Source organism: Stegostoma tigrinum, chromosome 1 (assembly GCF_030684315.1).
Source record: "Stegostoma tigrinum isolate sSteTig4 chromosome 1, sSteTig4.hap1, whole genome shotgun sequence".
NCBI lineage: Eukaryota > Metazoa > Chordata > Chondrichthyes > Orectolobiformes > Stegostomatidae > Stegostoma > Stegostoma tigrinum.
Window position 1 is genome coordinate 112502518 of NC_081354.1, and position 20012 is coordinate 112522529.

The 20012-nt window shown below is 40.0% G+C and overlaps 1 protein-coding gene across 2 annotated transcripts in view; it reads left to right on the plus strand.

The window, feature by feature from the left end:
- The window catches only part of tusc3 (tumor suppressor candidate 3), a 405732-nt gene extending 387282 nt beyond the window's left edge, over positions 1-18450 (plus strand). Inside the window, exons 9-10 of one of the 2 annotated variants that reach the window (XM_048544990.2) lie at positions 11554-11644; positions 17176-18450. In XM_048544990.2, the coding sequence (XP_048400947.1) occupies positions 11554-11644; positions 17176-17191 (107 nt within the window). In that variant the 3' untranslated portion in view covers positions 17192-18450. The remainder of the gene's footprint in view (positions 1-11553; positions 11645-17175) is intronic. The other variant, XM_059651455.1, reaches the window with a different exon arrangement.
- Positions 18451-20012: the final 1562 nt, after the last annotated feature.

A 20012-nucleotide genomic window follows, 5' to 3' on the forward strand; every position in this document is an offset into this window, starting at 1 on the left:
TTCTTCAGGTTTTAGGTATTTTTAGCTGCAGAGGAAAGGAACAAAGCTGCCAAAAGTGGTGGTGGAGGCAGGTACAGTTACAACATTTAAAGTCATCTGGATGACTACAAAGGGTTTAGTCGGATATGGCCAAGTGCTAATACTTGGGATGAGATTGCTTAAGGATATCTTTTCAGCACAAATGGGGATGACTAAAGGGTCTGTTTCCATGCTGTGTGACTCCATGATTCTATGACATCACTATCCCTTTGCAGATTGGAAAGCTTTTCGCTATATCGTTCACACCCACAAGCTGTTTAGCTATCAAGGAACCAAACACATAACTGTTGCCAGCCAAAAGGTCCATTTCATTGACAGCAGGTGCATCACCTGCTTGTTACCAGCCGAATATAACTTTGTACATAGCCCCTTGGTGTAGTCAGCCTGCCCCCACTGCTTGAACAAGGAGCACTGTAAATTGCAGTTTCAAGTGTTGGTGTAGTGTTTGGAACCAGTTGGATCTTGTTGAGTTTGAGATCCTTGACTGGGGTTGTTAAACTGGCCCAATCAGGAAAGCCCTGGCTGACCAGTATAACCAGGGGATTTAGAATCACTTCCAAAAAAAAGAGAATCAGGAGAGAGGAAGAAATATAATCAGGAGAAAACAAAAGATAAAAGAACGGCAATAGATAATAATAGATAAGCAGGAGATTAGAGAAAAAATATCACCAGGAGATTTAGTTCTCCTCAGTTTAAGTGACTGATCCCGAGCTGGTTGGCCACAACCAGTGTACTGTGCACAAGTAAATAAAGGGCGACTTGGTGACGGGATACCGGCCTCTGTGCAGTTATTTTATTTACCTTCCGCTGACATGTAATTTCCTGGTTCATCACTACCACCCTTGTTGAAAAGTGAAACCACAGTAGCCATCCTCCAGTACCCTGGCACATCCCCCTTGGCTACAGAGGAATTAAAATTTGTGTCAGAACCCCTGCAGTTTCCTGCCTTGCCTCCCACAGCAGCCTGGGATGCAGTTCATCCGGGCCAGGGGATGTATCCGTTCTTAAGCTTGACAGACCCTCCATTATCTCCCTGACGTCAAACTATGCAAGTTCCCCACAGTCCCTTTTCCTGAATTTTGTACCTACATTCTCCTTTTCCAGAGTGAATACCAAAGAGAAGTATTCATTTAACACCCTTCCAATATTCTGCACCTTCGCACACTCTTTCCCTGGTTAACTTCTACCCATTAATAAATTTCTAGGATATTTTAGGATTCTCCCTAATCCTCTTCACAAATCATTTTCCATGCTCGTTTTTTACTCTTATAATTGCTTTCTTAAATTCCATCCTGCACTTTCTGTGTTCCTCGAGGGCCACAGCTGAATTGCTCCCTTTCAACTTGCTAAAATCCCTACTCTTATTCTTTATCTAGTCCTGAATTGTCCTAGATGTCCAAGGTTCTCTGAACTTATTGCTCCTACATTTCCCTCTAAATGGTACAGGTTGGTCCTGTACTTTCCCCAGCTCCTTTTTGAGTGCCTCCCATTGCTCCTGCAAGGAGCTGTTCCCAGTCTACTGTAGCCAGACCTTGCTTTATTTTAATAAAATCTGCCTTCTTCCAAACCAAAGACATCTTCTTCAGGCCATCATTTCCCTCGTCCTGAATGAATATGAACCATACCGTGTTGTGGCCACTATTGCTAAAATGTTTGTTCCCTCATTCTCACATTAAACACTTGCCCAGAAAACAAAAAAAAATTAAAAACAACATAACCAGGAGATTTAGAATCTCCTCAGTTCAGGGGACTGACTCTGAGCTGGCTGGTCACAGCCAGTGTACTGTGCACATGTAAATAAAGGATGATGGGATACCGGCCTTTGTGCAGTTATTTCCGTTGGCAACTTGCTTTTAAAAAGTGCAGCGACCCCTTTCACAATTCTTGGTTTTACAAGCAATCCTTTTTCCACTCCAGTCCACAATAAAACAACACAGAAAAATAAGATTTTCTGAAGAATGGTCCCAACCCAAAACGTCAACATTCCTGCTCCTCTAATGTTACCTGACCTGCTGTGTTCCTCCAGCTCCACACTGTATTGTCCCTGACTCCAGCATCTGCATTTCTTGCAATCTCAAAATAAAAAGATATGGTCTTTACAGACTTATGGGTATCCGTTGGATGTGGTTAACTTTTATAATCAGAACATGTGATTTATAGACCCACGAAGTGGTAGAAATACCACAAAGAAGTTAAGGTTTACTACCACTTCCACAGACCATAAATCCAAGAGGAGAAAGTGTTTATAACTTTAGATAGTCACTATTTACCATGAGCCAACTGATCTGAACATAACACTCTGATTTATTTGAAATTCCAGTTATCCAGATATCATTGCATCTGATTTTTCCAGATACATGTTTGCATTTTGCATTAAATATGAGATATTTGAAAACCCAATCAATGTGAAATAACTTAGCTATTATGATTAATGGGTTGTCCTAACTGAGTGAACAGCGACAATGTATGAATAAATAGTGTGACGAGTTTTTTTAATACCTCTTAGTTTCATTTGTAAAATGATTGATTTTGTTTTTATTTATGGTAAAATGTAGGGCTGAACCTTACATTTTGTTTTCTTTAAGTGTCATTTTATTGTGTTTTTCGGATGGCTTTGTACCACGAGACTAAGCAAGATTTAAAGTTTTGGCAAAGCTGTGTAGCTCAGGTTGTGGGTGAGGTTGTTGACTTGCTCGCCAAGCTGGCTTGTTTTGCTAAGCAAGATCTAAAATTGTATCTTATGAGACTCATCCAATTAACTAGCTACCTGGCATCTGCAGGGTTGCACTTGCCCAAAACTATTCCCATCTTATAATGCACCTTTCCCAGAACAACCTGCCACTGCCAAGATACCCCAAAATTCATTGGCACTCCTGGTGCTGGTACCACCTTTAAATGCTCATTGTGCATTGTTTGTCTGGAGCTGCCCTGCGCAGACATGGCAGACAAGGGAAAGTTGGCCCCTGTCTTTCAAGCGGGGACCCAGTGGTCCAGCTGGATGAAGAGGTGCAGATGCAGAATATCTTTTTCACCAAAGACCAGAAGTGGTCAAAACACTGGACTCCACTAACCTGGTCTGAGGTTTTCCCTCAGATCAGTGCAGTTTCAGCCATCAGGAGAACATAGGAGTAAGGTTAATGGCTTTCTCTCCACAAGCTTAAGTGCCACATGTTCCCTCCGATACTTCATGCTCACCATAATCTGCTGCTGCACTCAACTCCCGCCAAAGTTCATGCTCCACTACTCTCCATTGCCTGCAACATCTTCCCCCAATTGCTGTCTTTCGCCCAAACCTGACACCACTTACTCCCTTGAGGTGTTTCTCTACCTGCACCGGCACTAACAGCTATGCCTCCCACTTGCATCTTCTTTAATACCTACTTCTTTCTTATTCCAGAAGGAAAACAGGAAAGGGAAGAAAGAGTCAGGATTATAGAGCATCCTGACTCTGACTGCCCTGCCCTGCTTACTAACCATGTGCATGTCCATTGAGTCATATCAGACTCCTCATGATTGATCCCCTGACCAAAGATTTTCTTCCTGAACTTGATTGAGGACTGGTGACAAATGTGACAAGCTTCCTGGCTTTGTGTTTTGCTAAATAGCAAGGCAAGATAGCATTTCTTTTACTAGTTATCTTCTTTAACTCCCGTTTCGAGAATTATTGGCATTTAATTTACTCATTGCACGTAGTTGTATATGAAGCTGCATACTAATTAAATGAGATGTACAGTTGATAATGTCGTTAACAAGCAATAACTCGCCTTTATAGGCAACTTGATGCTCCCTAACAAGTTTTTCCTCTTAACCTTGTTTAAAGATGTATTGAGATAACAAGGTGTAGAGCTGGATGAACACAGCAGGCCAAGAAGCATCAGAGGAGCAGGAAGGCTGATGTTTCCTTCTTCAGAAAAAAATGAAGGAGCGTCTAGGTCTGAAACGTCAGCCTTCCTGCTCCTCTAATGCTGCATGGCTTGTTGTGTTCATCCAGCTCCACACCTTGTTATCTCAGATTGTCCAGCATCGGCAGTTCCTACTACCTCCGAATTAAAGATGTTGTGAGTTGCTTTTGTTATTCAGAAAGCCCTCACCAGATATCTCACATGATTCTGCCTGATTCTCAACAAAGCTCACAAGAACAAAATTTAACCATAAAATGTAGTGTTTTAATTGACATGTATTGCATGCAAGTACATTATAGTTAGCTTCCCTCCATGTGTGTCAGGAATGCCATCTGTTCCACAAGAATTCAGATAGGAACTTGATACTTTCCTTCCCACGCAATGCAGTGCCACTACCCACTTCTTTTCCCAGTCCTTCCATCAGCATTAAATTCCACCCTTCAATTGGTTTAGATTAGAAGACTCTGGAGTATTTCTCTTATGTTGATCAAATCTCCTCAAAGTGGCTACTTTTCACCCTTCCAGCTGTTTGAAGGTGTGATGATAACTTGAGGAACATTATACCTTCTGTTTAAAAAGTGGCCCACCTCTGAATCATTTAGATAATTGCCTGTCATGAGAAAGGCCTGAAGTTGGACACAGTGAGTGGATCTATATTACATTCTCTGGTTATTGCCGTAGGTTTATGGTTCATCCATAGCAATGCTTTGTGAATCAGATATTAAGCTTACACATTGAATGTTAAATTCAATAGTTTCATGCTAGGACAGGATGGCTACACTTGAAGGGAGAACAAATTTTAGAGTTATGACTACAGAGTTATATGTTGATTTCCAAATGAACATGGCTGCCCACTGGGAGCACAGTATCATTTCTGAGAAGTAAGCAGGTTTTATTCCAGAACAATAAATCCGTGCGCTGGAATATAGAAAGGGAATTAACTCTTCAGCTTCTCAAGTCTGTTTCATCACTCGGTTACATTATGGCTGATCTGTACCTTAGCTACATTTTCTCAGCATTCATCCATATTAGTTAATGCAAAGCAATTAAGTTTTTCTACAAATGTCAAGTACCGACCAAAATACTTTCACATGAAGAGATTCTAGCAAAACCATTGCTGTAGAATATTTTATAAATCTGAAAAACGGCAGTAAAATGTTATTATTGATAAAGACTTGGTGATTAGGTGTAAAATTAAAATGTATAATCACTTACGCAGTGTGGGTATGATCATTCAAAACGGATACTTTTTTAAAAAAGCATTACATAGTTCAAAAAATATTGACGTTCAAAAGCCTCTTGTGCAACATTATCAAACATTTAACATTTATAACTGAAATTTTCACCCAAGATGTTTGTAGAAAACTGCAACACAAATACAATGAAACATGCAGGAAAATGAAATAATTTTCATTTAAAATATTGTGTACTTGATGCAAAAAAAATGCTCCTGGTATTACTTTATTTAATCACACTTACTGTACAACCATGTTCCATTCTCCCAGGTCTTCAACTTATTTATAAATATTTTGATAATGGCATCTCTGTACAAGTATTTCTAATATGCTTTCCTTTCTCCTCAACTTTCTCCCCAGAAGGTCCTCCCTGAGAGTCACAGAGTCCTTGACCATATACATACCACTTCCTGCTATTTTATTCTCACTCCTTTCCCTCGCTCTTGGAATCACAACAGGGTTCATCTGCATGATAGAGAGCATATGCCGCAAGCCACTAGCAACTGGCCTTCATATTCAACAGATCATTCGTCGCCATTTTCCCCACCAGCATTGTGCCACCAACAAACTGTTCTCCGCATTTATTCCCCTTCAACATTCCAAAAAGATTACTCCCTCCACAACATTTCTGAAGAAGGGTCCAGGCCTGAAACGTCAGCTTTCCTGCTCCTATGATGCTGCTTGGCCTGCTGTGTTCATCCAGCTCGACTCCCTCCACAACACACTTCCATCCTTTAATTAACTCCAATAACCTCTCTCTGCCGTCCACTGATACCTGATAAAGTGGAGGAGAGACAACACCAGTTATTTCACCTCCTAGCTTGCCATCATCCAAAGTCAGAAATACTTCTTCCAAAGACATGCTTATTCTCATTTCACTTCACCATTGTCTTCTCCAGAGCAGCTAAGAATGAACAATATATGCTGGCCACATCAGCAACACCTAAAACCCAAGAACAAAAAGAATCACATTCAGTACATCTTATTCACAGGAGAAAAACTTGTGGTATTAGGAGTAACATTAGCCTGGATAGAGGATTGACAGATGAACAGGAAACAGAGGTGAGACAAATGGACCATTTTCACATTGACTCGCTGTCGCTAGTGGACTTCCAAAATGATCGAAGCTGGGGCTTTATTTAAAATGCACAGGAATGACATGGACACTATTAGCCAAATCTGTGTTTACAATACAAAGATAAGTCAGTAACTAAGTTGTGCGGAGGACAGAAAGGGCTGAATATTACTATATTTTTAAAAAGGGACATTTTTGGTGAGTTTCACTGTTTTCTATTAGTTAACCAATCCTCTATCCATGCTAATGTACTACCCTCAACACTTGAAGCTTACGTGCAGTACTTTATCAAACATTTCTTGGATATTCAGATATATTACAGCTACTGGTCCCACTCTATCTATCCTGTTTGTTACCTTCTCAGAGAATTTTAACAAATTTGTCAGGCACAATTTCTTCTTTGTGAGGCCATGCTGACTCTGCTTGATCACATCATGCATATCTGAATGCTTTGCTTTTACGTTCCAATATGAGATGTTGAGACACTTGGCCTTTAGTTACCTGTGTTTCTTTGCCTCTTTGCCTTTTCAATTAAGGATGTTAAAATGGCAATTTGCAAATCCTCCAGAACTTTTCCAGAATCTAAGGATTCTGGGAAGATTAATGCTATTGCATCCACTGTCTCTACAGTTATTTCCTTTAACATCCTAGCATGCTACCCATCAAGGCCAAGATAGTTATTGGTCTTGGACCCCATTGGCCTCCCTAGCACCAGTTATTGTACTTATCTCCTTCCCACCTTAGATTTAGTATTTTTTGGAATTCCGTTAATGCCCTTTACTATGAAGACAAATGCAAAGTATTTATTCAACTTCCCTGCCACATCCTGGATTGCCATTATTTACTCAACCTTATTCAGTGAGAAGCCTACGTTCACTTTGGACTCTCTCTTTTTACATATTTAAAGAATCATATTGCCCATTTTATATTAATTTATCTTCATACTTTATTGTCTCCCTCTGTTCTTTGGTGGTCATTTGCTGGTTATTTCTACTTTCAAACAACATTGGAACTCATTTCTGGCTTGCAGTACCTGCCCTCTATCATGCAGAAGGTGATATTCCTCCTACTCATTAAACTCATCTTTCACCTTGGAAGACTGCTCCCATTCTCCCAGTTCCTCAGCATCCAGCATGTTTCTTCTTTGCTTTTTCCAGTTGTCCAGAGCGTAGCATGGTACGATTATGCGTCACACTGCCTAGAGTGTACTGTAAGAGCCGTCCAGACTAATCCAAGTGTCAGAACCACATCTTCACAGACCACATCAACTGCACTCTGCCTCAGTCAGAGGGTTTTGTAACAGAGTCATCCGCCATGGTCACAGTGGATGGCCATTGTCTACCAGTAGCCATCCTTGTAAGACATTTGGACTCACTAATCCAAGAGTTCTATAATATATTGACAACATGGCATCTTCCAGGATACTGAGAACAAACTTCTGAGAAGTGGAGTTGATAATCACAGATCCCATGCACATTGATGGAATCGGGTCCTTTTGCTCTAATGAACTCAGCTCCATTATGTAATGGCTCTTTCAATGTATGTGTAATCTAATGTAGCTTGCACTTGGGGAATTCAGCTATATTGGCATATCCAACTCTTCAGACGAATGACAGGGGATCTAATAGGACCCTATAAAATGCTGAAAGAAGTAGACAGGGTAAGTGCAGGCTAGATATTGCCAATGACAAGGGAGTCCAAAACCAGGGCTCACAGTTTAAGGGTACAGCGTAAACCATTTAGAATTGAGATGAGGAGAAATTTCTTCACCCAGGGAGTGGTGACCCTGTGGAATTTGCCACCACAGAAAGCACTCAAAGCCAAAACCACTGTCTGATTTTGAGAAGGAGTTGAATACAACACTTTTGAGCCCATAGGGATCAAAGGATGTGCAGGAAATGCAGGAACTGGCTACTAAGCTGGATGATCGGCCAATATCATAATGAATGATGGAGCAAGTTTGAAAGTCCAAATGGCCTAGTCCTGCTCCTATTTTCTGTGTTTTTAAAATTAGGAAGGAAAACTACCATCCTTGCCTGGTCTGGCCCACATATGACACCAGACCCAATCGCTGAGCAAGCCATGCAGTAGTTTCAACTGATGAAATTTCTAAGGACAGCAGTGGCTCAACGATCTTATTAAAGGTAACTAGGGTTGGGCAATAAATGCCCGAACAGCCAGTGAATCCCACATCCTATGAATGTGTTTTTAAAAAAGGTTACTGGCAAAATTCCAGAGGTTGTTGTGATGAGAATTTTTGATTTGGATTGCACTACTCAAGAGGACGGTGGAAGCAGACTCAATAATAACTTTCAAATGGAAATTTGGAAAATTGCTTGAAGGGTAGCAGATTGCAGGGCCATAGGGAAAGGACAGGGGATTGTGACAGATTGACTATATCTTTCAAAAGATTAAGCACAGGCATGATAGGCTGAATAGCCTACTTCTTAGTTTATTTATTAATGTTCAAAAGGATGGCAGACTACACCTGTTTGAATGTATTCTTGGCCTTCAGTACTATTTGTGGTCCAATTCAGTATGCCCTGTGTCTTAGATTCTCCCATGAAGGGAGACATCCTCTTAGCATTTATCGCATCAGACCCCTGGAGACCCTTATATATTTCAAGAGATCACCACTCATTCTTTAATCATTGTAGAATCCCTACAACATGGAAACAGGCCCTTCAGCCCAAAAAGTCCTCACTGACCCTCAGAGCATCTAACCCAGACCCACCTCTCTCGAACCCACCTAATCTACACCTTCCTGATGGGCAATTTAGCAAGGTCAATTCACCTCATCTGCACATCTTTGGACTACGGGAGGAAACCCATGCAGACATGGGGAGAATGTACAAACTGCACACAGACAGTCACCTAAGCCAGGAATCAAACTCGGGTCACTGGCACTGTGAGGGAGCAGTGGTAACCACTGTGCCACCATGCCACGCTAATTATAAAGCAAATTCTTGTAAACTCCAGTAGATAGAGTCTCAACTTGTTTAATCTTTGCTCATAAGACAAATCCCCCATATCTGGAATCATCCTAGTGAACCTTGTCTGAAATATCTCCAATAAAATGATAGCCTTCCTTAAATAAAGAGAGCAAACTCCTCACCAACACCTTGTACAATTGCAGCAGGAGTTCACTGCTCCTATACACCAGCTGCCTTGAAATAAGGGCCAACATTCCATTAGCCTTCCTGATTACCTGCCTGCACCTGTGTGCTAGCTTTCTGTGTTTCATGTACAAGTACTCCTAAGTCACTTTCTATTACAGCTTTCTGCGGCCTTTCTCCATAGTAAATAATGCACTATTCTTTGTTCTCCGTTCCAAACTAAATAACTTCACTTTTTCCCACATTGTACACCTATTGCCAACTTACTTAACGTATCAATACTTCTGTGAAATAAAATGAAGAACTGCACATACCAGAAATCTGAAACAAAAACAGAAATGAAGAAACACAGTAGGTCTGGTAGCACCTGTGAAAAGAAAGCAAAGATAACGTTTAGAGTCCAGTGATCATACTTCAGAACAGTTCCAATGAAGAGTCACTGGACCTGAAAAGTTAACTCTACTTTCTCTCCACAGATGCTGCCAGACCTGCTGAGTTTTTCCAGCAATTTTTGTTTCTGTTATTATCTCTCTGTAAACTTTTTGTATTCCCTTTGCAACTTCCCTTTCTGCCTATTTAGTGTCATCTGCAAATTTGGCTACAATACTTTCACTTCTTTCTTCCAAGCCACTAATATATATTGTGAACAGTTATGGGAACTGATCCCTGTGTAATGCCATTGGTTACAGGTTGCAACCTGAAAATCAATCCCTTATCCCCACTTATTGTTTCTTTACTTTTAACTAATCCTCTACCCACACAAATATATTACCTCGAACACTGTAGGCTGTTATCTTACAACTTAGCCATTTGTGGGGTACCTTGTTGAACACATTCTGGGAATTCAAATGCAATGTGTCTGCTCATTCTCTGTTTTCAACCCTGGATCAGATTTCCCCCAAAAACTATATTAAACTAGCTAGACACAATTTCCCTTCCATGAAGCCATCCTGACTCTGTTTGATTAGATTATGATTTTTCCAAATGTACTCATTTTGCTTCCTTAGTAATTACCTACTTTTTGCCTCCCTCGCTTTTTGAATAGCACTGTGACATTGGCAGTTTTCAATCCTCCTATATTTCTCCAGAATTTGACAATTTTTTGAAAGATTACAACCAATGCATCTAGCATCTCTATAGCTGCCTCTTTTAGGAAGCTTGGGAATAAACCATCAGGGTCTGGGGACTTACATACATTTGCCCAATGAGTTTGTTTAATACCTCTTATCTAGTGATGGTACTTAATTCCTTTCCCATATTATTTAGTATTGATGATTATTCAGAGTATCTTTCTCTGTTAGGACTGATGCAGAATTCCTGTTTAACTGCTTTGCCATTTCTTCATTTCCCATAACCAGCTAAATTGTCAAAGCCCGCAGCTTGTGATATGAAAAGAGGATTATAAAATAATTTTGGAAGGTACAGACAATGTCCTGTCTCATTCTCTTACTTTAAGACTGTCCTCAAAACAATCCTCTTCAACAAACATTTTGTCTTACTATCTCATTCTTCGACACAGCAATTATAAATTTGTAAGTCTCCCAAGACCTCATTTGCTTGCGGGAGGCCTGTTAGTTAGTGACGGTATAAGGCAGTCTGTTGAGAGTTATGTACCATTATACTGAATATTTGACATAGGAATTGTGTTCAGTGAAGCATGATACAACGTTACTGATGTGATGACTGTTCAACCCTCTCTCCCACTCACCAAATAAATGTGTGTATTTTGGATTGAGAAGTTGTGTCACCCACAAATTTGCAGCAAAGTATTTGCAATGTCTTGTTCACAGTTCTAAGGAAGGGTCACTGGACCCAAAATGTTAATTCCACTTTTTGTCCACAGATGCTGCCAGGCCTGCTGAGTTTTCCCAGCAATTTCTGGTTTTGTATTTGCAATGTCTTGCTTCGTCACACCTGATAAACTTCCATAGCTCCAATTGGCTCAGAAACGGTAAAGCAGATTGTTATAAATTGGATGGTTTCACCATCCAATCTCATTCGAAAGTTACTTTTTAGCATTAAGTCTTCCACAACATTGCAAATAATGAGCAGTTAGTTGAAAGTGGACTAAAGCTGCTGAACGAAACAAGCAGTATTGTCATCAAACTGTACATAAGTGAGCACGTTTGAAGTTGCACTGAGTTACTTAGATCAATTCTGATGTGCTGTCGGTCTGTTTCCTATAGTAATCTGCCTGGTGGGATTAGGTTTGGTCGTTTTCTTCTTCAGCTTGCTGCTGTCAATATTCCGCTCCAAGTATCATGGGTATCCCTACAGGTAGGCATGGTTACTTCTTATAATCTTGATGTGTTCTCTTTGAAGTAGTTGCAATTAATGATGAGTGAAAACAACTTGTTAAAGAAATTGCAATTTTTTGAACATAATCCAGCAACAAAATTTAATAAAAGGACATGATTAAGTGAAATCTCCTTTGCATCACGAGAGATTCATTTTAAGTTCTAACATGCTTCTGAATGAAAATGTACCCAACTGAAATTCGAAATGTTGCAAAAATATTTATATTTTTTGGGTGAAGGTGAAGACCCAGTATTTGAAGACATGAACCATAGAACATAGAACAGTACAGCACAGAACAGGCCCTTCAGCCCACGATGTTGTGCCGACCATTGATCCTCATGTATGCACCCTCAAATTTCTGTGACCATATGCATGTCCAGCAGTCTCTTAAATGACCCCAATGACCTTGCTTCCACAACTGCTGCTGGCAACGCATTCCATGCTCTCACAACTCTCTGTGTAAAGAACCCGCCTCTGATATCCCCTCGATACTTTCCTCCAACCAGCTTAAAACTATGACCTCTCGTGTTAGCCATTTCTGCCCTGGGAAATAGCCTCTGGCTATCAACTCTATCTATGCCTCTCATTATCTTGTATACCTCAATTAGGTCCCCTCTCCTCCTCCTTTTCTCCAAAGATAAGCCCTCCAGTCCAGGCAGCATCCTGGTAAACCTCCTCTGAACCCTCTCCAAAGCATCCACATCTTTCCGATAAGAGGGCGACCAGAACTGGACGCAGTATTCCAAGTGCGGTCTAACTAAAGTTTTATAGAGCTGCAACAAGATCTCACGACTTATCAGAAAGTATTGTAGAGTAGGTTTATGCTCGGACACAAAGCTGATTCTTGACCCAGCCATCTCCAATCCATTTATTTCTGACTGTTATTGAGGATATGATGATGGACTGGTGACCACAAGGTTCAACAAAGTGGGGTGAAACTTTAAAAGTGATGGTCAGGCTGGGGCTTCATTGTTGCTCTAATTTTTGCAGCTTAACAGCTGGTACCTGGGTTTTGTGAATATTGTATTTCTTGCCATGAGGCCTTTGACCTTCCTTCCATCAGGCCCTGAATTTCCCTCAGAATTGGTAACCCTCCAATTAGAACAGTGGCCCCGTGACACCTCTGTCCTAAGGCTACAACTGACCCAAAAGCAGACTTAACTCCTGTTGTGTTCATCACTGACCTACTCCCTGTCTGACAGGGTCCCCAGCCTCTTGTTTGAACGGAAGCTTCCAGACAAGGATTCAATTGCAGACATCAATTTAAGTTCCTCCATATGTGTAGGACCCTGCCAGTTCCCTACTTGATTTTCTGAGCCCTTGCAACCCAGTTCTGTAAAGTACTACCCTCAGGGTCACTCATCAACCTGTGACTAGAGGGAAACCAGGCAAACGGATTTTAGATTTGAAATAGAATATGCTCAGTTTTCCATTCACTTAAAGAGTGGACTGAATATCAAGGATGCGGCATTATGAGTGAAGTTTTGATTTCAAAAGAAATCAGAATCTGGCAGTATTTAAAACACCTAGTTGACTCTCTACCACTCAGTCCTCAGAGTAAAACATCACACCTAAGGACGGAGGAGCCAGAGTTGTGGATTTGATTTCATTACTAGGGATGGATACAAGCCCGTTTCTGTCTCCAGCCTATTAGGTGGCATCTGCTCAGCAATAATCTGCTCAGACTGCATTCTGCCAGGGCTACTTCGCTCCTGACCTCACTATGGTGCTATGACCAAAGTTGGAGGAATACACCATTTCTCTGGTCATGCTACACCTGAGATCACAACATCAAATGAAAATATTTTCTTTAGTGACCAGATGACCAATTAAATGGCTCATGTATTTTAGGTGTTAAACAATACCTATCAACCAGGTTTCCTAATAAATACAACTTATGTTTTCTCTTCAAAACAAAATAATAGAATGAAGATACAATAATTGATTAACTTACATGGTAGTAATGCAAAAAAAAGTTATCTGTCTAAATATCTCCCAAATACACATGCAAACTCAAGAACAACATTCAAGAAAAGAGAAAAATGGAATAGATTCATTTTTTGCAGGGATTGGCTTTCTTGAAAAACAACATTTTGGCCAATGAGTTGTTCTTGAATAAAACTTTAAAGTGGAAAATGTCACAGGGTCAGTTGCAATGATGTTCTGGCAAGTGTGATTGTATCACTAATTATGCATTGTTGAGTCTAAAGTCTTGCAGTCACAACTACTCAGAAACTACAGCTTAGACTATAAGAACATCAGAAATAGGAGCAGGAGTACAACGTGCATCCCCTCAAGTCTGCCATCTCCTTCTCCCAATTCAATAAGATCATGAATGATCTTCTCCAGGCCTCAACTCTTCTCTTCTCTTTCATGCCAGCTCCTCATAGCCCTTAGCTACTCAATATTTCAAACATCTATCTATGTCCTTTTTAAACATTTTCACTGATCTAGCCTTCACAACTGTCTGGGATAGGAGATTCCAGATATTTCGCTACCATCTGAAAGAAGACATTACTTTGCATCCCAATTTTAAATGAATGTCCCCTTATTCTGTAACTACATTCCCACTAGGGGAAACATGTTTGCAACGTTTACCTCGCCAAACTCCCACAAAATCTTCTAAGTTTCAACTTGGAGATGTTTCTTCATTCATTCTTACAAAAGAACAAATAAGCTTCACCCTGAACCCAATGAGAAGAATTTGTTTCAGAAATGAGCGAAGTTAGCTGGGCAGTTTATCCTTAGCAACTTTTCCTACAGTTCAAGTTGTTCTTATCAGGTTTCCCTCCGAGGGAGCCAGATAAAACAAGCACCTCTCCAGTTCAATAATTGCTCAGAACAGTTCAGGGGCGAATTTTGCAGTGACTAACTCATCCCCTGTCTCCCTAAAACCTGTCCACCATCTACAAGGCACAAGTCAGGAGCATGATGGAAATACTCACCTGGATGAATACAGTTCTAACAACAATTAGGAGGCCAATTGGTTACTACATTTGAATTGAGGAACTCATAAAAATCTCAGCATAAGTATTGCCTTGAGACTAGAGATTCTTCAGAAAGGGAAATCCAAAGCATTCAGGTGAGTAGAGGGAAGGGTTAGTCCTTAGAACAAAGCCTGCAATATTCGGATAGAGAAGTTTTGATAGGCCTTTGATAAAGACAGATGTTTTAAAGAGGTTTTTTTTGCAAAATGACAACATTTTTGCAGCATGAATCAAATCAGATGCATAAACAGGACACATGTTTAGCGATAAGTTTGAGCAAATTCATAGTGATATAGTTCTTCACTTCATTTTTCATCCGTTTGGTCTGGTGGCCACAACGAGATGCAGACTTGGCTGCATTGGTGGGGCAGTGCCCAGAGTGCCCACAAGGACAAAAATTACCACCACCAGATCCCCCACATTCATGGGAATGGCAGGGTAAAATCTGGACTTGGTTACACATCATTTGTGCAGGTCCTTCCTCGCATGGGCTCAATGATCTTAGTCATTGTGGCCTCTCTTCTGTCTTTATTTTAATGATATTTATCATGTGTTACCATTTTTTAAATTGTAATGTAATCTAAACTGCAGAGCTAAAGAATTGAACTTATACTGATCTTTTTCAACCTCCTGTTCCACATGTCAGCTGGTTTAATAGCCTAAGGGAATGAGTAGTATAGACTTTGCTGTGTTTTCTCACATACTGATGTCATGGACGGTGACAGGTGTGTGGGATAACTTTTCCCTTTTTTCTTCACCTCTTGACTGTTTGCAACAAGATTTTTTTCTAAGAAGGGATATTTTTAAACCATACAGAATAGAAATGAAACAGGCTTTCAAATAAATTTAAATTAAAAGATAGGGCAAATATTTATACATCCAAGATGTGAATAGAACAAAGCACTCAATTCATCAAATGCAGAAAAATTTTCAACAAGGAAAGATGTGTCCTAGCAATGACATATGTACTTCAATTCTTAACAGGATAACAAGAAACTAATCACAGGTCTTTTATTAACCCTTTAAGATTTAACTTTGCAGGTGCGAAAAAGGTTTCTCTCTGCTGATTCTTTAAAAATAGCTGAATGCTGGACGTTTCTGAGTTTTCGTACAGTTGTGATTCAGCTCCTGCACAGAAGAAATATGATCTCGCAGGTGGAACACAAATTAGTCTGAGTTGAGTGTCTGTATAGACAGATTTGCTTTTCAAAATTAATTCCTGGAATGTAGACATTACTGGCTGGGCGAGCATTTATTGCCCTTGAAAAAGTGGTGGTCAACTGCCTTCTTGAAACACTGCACTCCTCAGGCTACTCCACTGTCCTGTCAGGAAAGGGAGTAACAATCTTCTGCCCTAAGAATTCTGGGCTTGATTTGTGTTGCTCTCTTTTTGGAATAATAAGTTTTATTAAAAGAGATGAAAAGAAAAATTATCTCAAGACAGTTTTGATCATCATAGAATTCCTCCAGGGTGGAAACAGGCCATTTGGCCCAACAAGTCCACATCAACACTCAGAGCACCCCACCCAGACCCATTGCCCTACAACCCACCTAGTCTACACCTACCTGAACACGACAGGCAATTTCCCATGGCCAATCCACCTCATTTGCACATCTTTGGACTGTGGGAGGAAACCCACACAGACACAGGGAAAACGTGCAATCTCTACACAGACAAATGACCAAGGTTGGAATTGAACCCAGGTCCCTGGTTCTGTGAGGCAGCAATGCTAACCACTGAGCCACCATGCCACTCCTCATGTGTCCATGGCATTAGTATTTCCAGTAACCACACAAGTAATCCAATGTCATAAGCCGTTGTCTCACAGTGGGAAATGAATTGTGGTCCTTCAAATCTATTATGATATAATGGTTTCTCCACACCTCACTTTGTTTGGTTTCAAGTTTGCAGACACTAAGTCTGAGGTGACCATTGAATTTGATGTTTTGTAAATATTCAGATAATAGTAAGTGTAATATGTAAATTGACCTTGCCAACTTAATATTTCTTCAAGGAAGGGTCTTCCACATGAATATTTATAATTTAGTGACTTTGCAGAGACAAGTGTAGCCCTTTCTGCACAAAATGTCACATGATGCCGTGACTCCGTCTTGATGAAACGTAAATTGTCAACATTTGTTGTCAATTTACAATCAGATTTAGAGTATCATTGTACATATACAATTAATTGTGACTTAACTGCAACAATGATGAATATCCTCATGATTTTTATTACTGATTTTCACTATATAAGTGATGAAACTGAGCAAACCTGTAGTTTAAATTATGACAAGCGCATTTCTCTGAACTTCCAGAAAATCACAAATCACAATTTTATACTTAGCCTGGTTTTCAGTTACCAAACTTCTTTTTGAAATCATTCATTTTTTAGGTTAGTCTGTGGCTCAAATATGTCTCACAGTATGGAGAACACTTATTTAAATGTTGCAATTAATTGGTGGATAGATCAGTAATGCTTAAAGACCAGTGCCTTGCCATTTATAAATGTTCTTCTTTTCCAGCTTTTTGATAAAGTGAAAAATGGAATCACACGAAACGACATGCAAGTGTCCATGAAAACATCTGAAGAGAACATACTTTATAACTGGGTTTGCCAGCCAATGTGTTACAGTGTTAACTATTAACTTCTATACTTGTCATTGTGAAATTATAAAAGTGCCATTTAGGAATGAGACTGTGCTATTGCTTTCAATTTGTGTTTCTTACATAAAAGTTGATTCATCAGTTTGAATTTCTGTAGGAAATGGTGTACAAATGATCAGAAATATAACAAATTGCAAAAACATTGATGAGACTTTTTCTTAATCCCTTGGCATTATACAACAATATAACATATTTTATAGAAGTGTTTAATGTTCTTGTCAGGTTTTTGAAAAAGAACAGCAATGTGTTTTGTCAAGTGGAGCCTGCGGACAAGATTATGTGCATGACACAGGGAATTAATTCAGGTTTAAGTAACAGTAGTTGTATTTACCCACTGCAATTGAAATTTAATTGCAGATCTATGCAAGGATTTCTCAGAAATACTTGACTAATCATCTTGTTGGTATCATTTGGGACATGTTATTTTTCAGTGTTGGAGCTGTATTTGGGTTTTGTTGTGTTTTATAATACATAGCTGCAAAACTGTTAGCCCCAAGCTTTCTCTCAAGACTTCATGTATTTAAATCATAGTAAGTGAACATAGAATTCTCCACACTTCTATCACTGAAAAACTAGTTCCATGCACTCACAAGTCATGCAATTTTAGGTGATTAAGTTGAATTCTTAAAAGTTAAGTTGGTGCACTTTTTTTACACTGATTTACTTCACAATTGTTTGTTGAGACCTGACAAATTTACTTCAAATTTTAAGATCAGTTATTTACTCTCACATTCATTGCATTTCATTGTCCACATTTACAAGCCAAGATCATTTAAATTATTAAGGCTAGATTTTTTTTGTGATATTTAGAAATTCTGAAGACCTTTAAAAATGGCAGGTGAGATGCGAATGTAAAAGGCCTGGCTGCATTTTAGAGCTTGTACATTTGCTGGCAGCCAGGCCTGAGACATGGTTTGCAAATGGAACGGGCGTATGAAATTAATAAACAGTTCAAACAGACTCCATTTTCACATTTAACGTATCTTTGGTTCACAGTATGGGAGACATAAAATTGTGGAGCAGATATAAACACTTGAAATGGGCTCAGAAATAATGGGAACTGCAGATGCTGGTGAATCCAAGATTACAAAGTGTGGGGCTGGATGAACACAGCAGGCTAAGCAGCATCTCAGGAGCACAAAAGCTGACGTTTTGGGCCTAGACCCTTCAGCTTTTGTGCTCCTGAGATGCTACTCGGCCTGCTGTGTTCATCCTGGTCCACATTTTGGTAACCTGACATGGGCTCACAGGTATTTCTAAATGACATTATCTGCAGTGTTTGAAATCCTCGGCCATTTAAACTAAGAAACGAAAGACTAAACCAATCAGAGATTTTAAAAAAACCTTCTCTAGAGCCACTTTGATGCTGTAGATTGGGAAAAAAATTGTTATCCTATATTTCAGCAGTTTCTATCAGTTGTTGACATTTTCCAAATACTCAATTACAGCTTAAGCTGAAATGAATGTTTATCTTGGTTTCAAATGCTACTGGGGAGTGTAGTTCACATAGAACATAGAACACAGAACATTACAGCACAGTACAGGCCCTTTAGCCCTCGATGTTGTGCCAACTTGTCATACTGATCTCAAGCCCATCTAACCTACACTATTCTATGTATGTCCATATGCTTATCCAATGACGACTTAAATGTACCTAAAGTTGGCGAATCTACTACCATTGCAGGCAAAGCGTTCCATTCCCTTACTACTCTCTGAGTAAAGAAACTACCTCTGACATTTGTCCTATATCTTTCACCCCTCAATTTAAAGCTATGCCTCCTCGTGCTCGCCGTCACCATCCTAGGAAAAAGACTCTCCCTATCCACCCTATCTAACCCACTGATTATTTTATATGTTTCAATTAAGTCACCTCTCAACCTTCTTCTCTCTAATGAAAACAGCCTCAAGTCCCTCAGCCTTTCCTCGTAAGACCTTCCCTCCGTACCAGGCAGCATCCTAGTAAATCTCCTCTGCACCCTTTCCAAAGCTTCCACATCCTTCTTATAATGCGGTGACCAGAACTGTACACAATACTCCAAGTGCGGCCGCACCAGAGTTTTGTACAGCTTCACCATAACCTCTTGGTTCCGGAACTCGATCCCTAAATTAATAAAAGCTAAAACACTGTGTGCCTTCTTAACAGCCCTGTCAACCCGGGTGGCAACTTTCAAGGATCTGTGTACATGGACACCGAGATCTCTCTGCTCATCTACACTACTAAGAATCTTACCATTAGCCCAGTACTTTGCCTTCTGGTTACTCCTACCAAAGTGCATCACCTCACACTTGTCTGCATTAATCTCCATTTGCCACCTCTCAGCCCAGCTCTGCAGCTTATCCATGTCTCTCTGCAACCTACAGCATCCTTCGTCACTATCCACAACTCCACCGACCTTAGTGTCGTCTGCAAATTTACTAACCCATCCTTCAACGCCCTCATCCAGGTCATTTATAAAAATGACATACAGCAGTGGAACCAACACCGACCCTTGCGGTACACCACTAGTAACTAGTAACATGTTGATTGAAAGCTGAAAGAGGCTATTGAATGATTATTTGTTGATGTCGTTAATGAATAGAAAGTGTTTTCTATCAAATACCTGAGGAAATTACAAGTTTTGAATAGGTTTCATGAATGAGACGTTTATTTTTCGGTAACGGTGTGTATAATTAAGTGCTGTATTATACTGTTAGA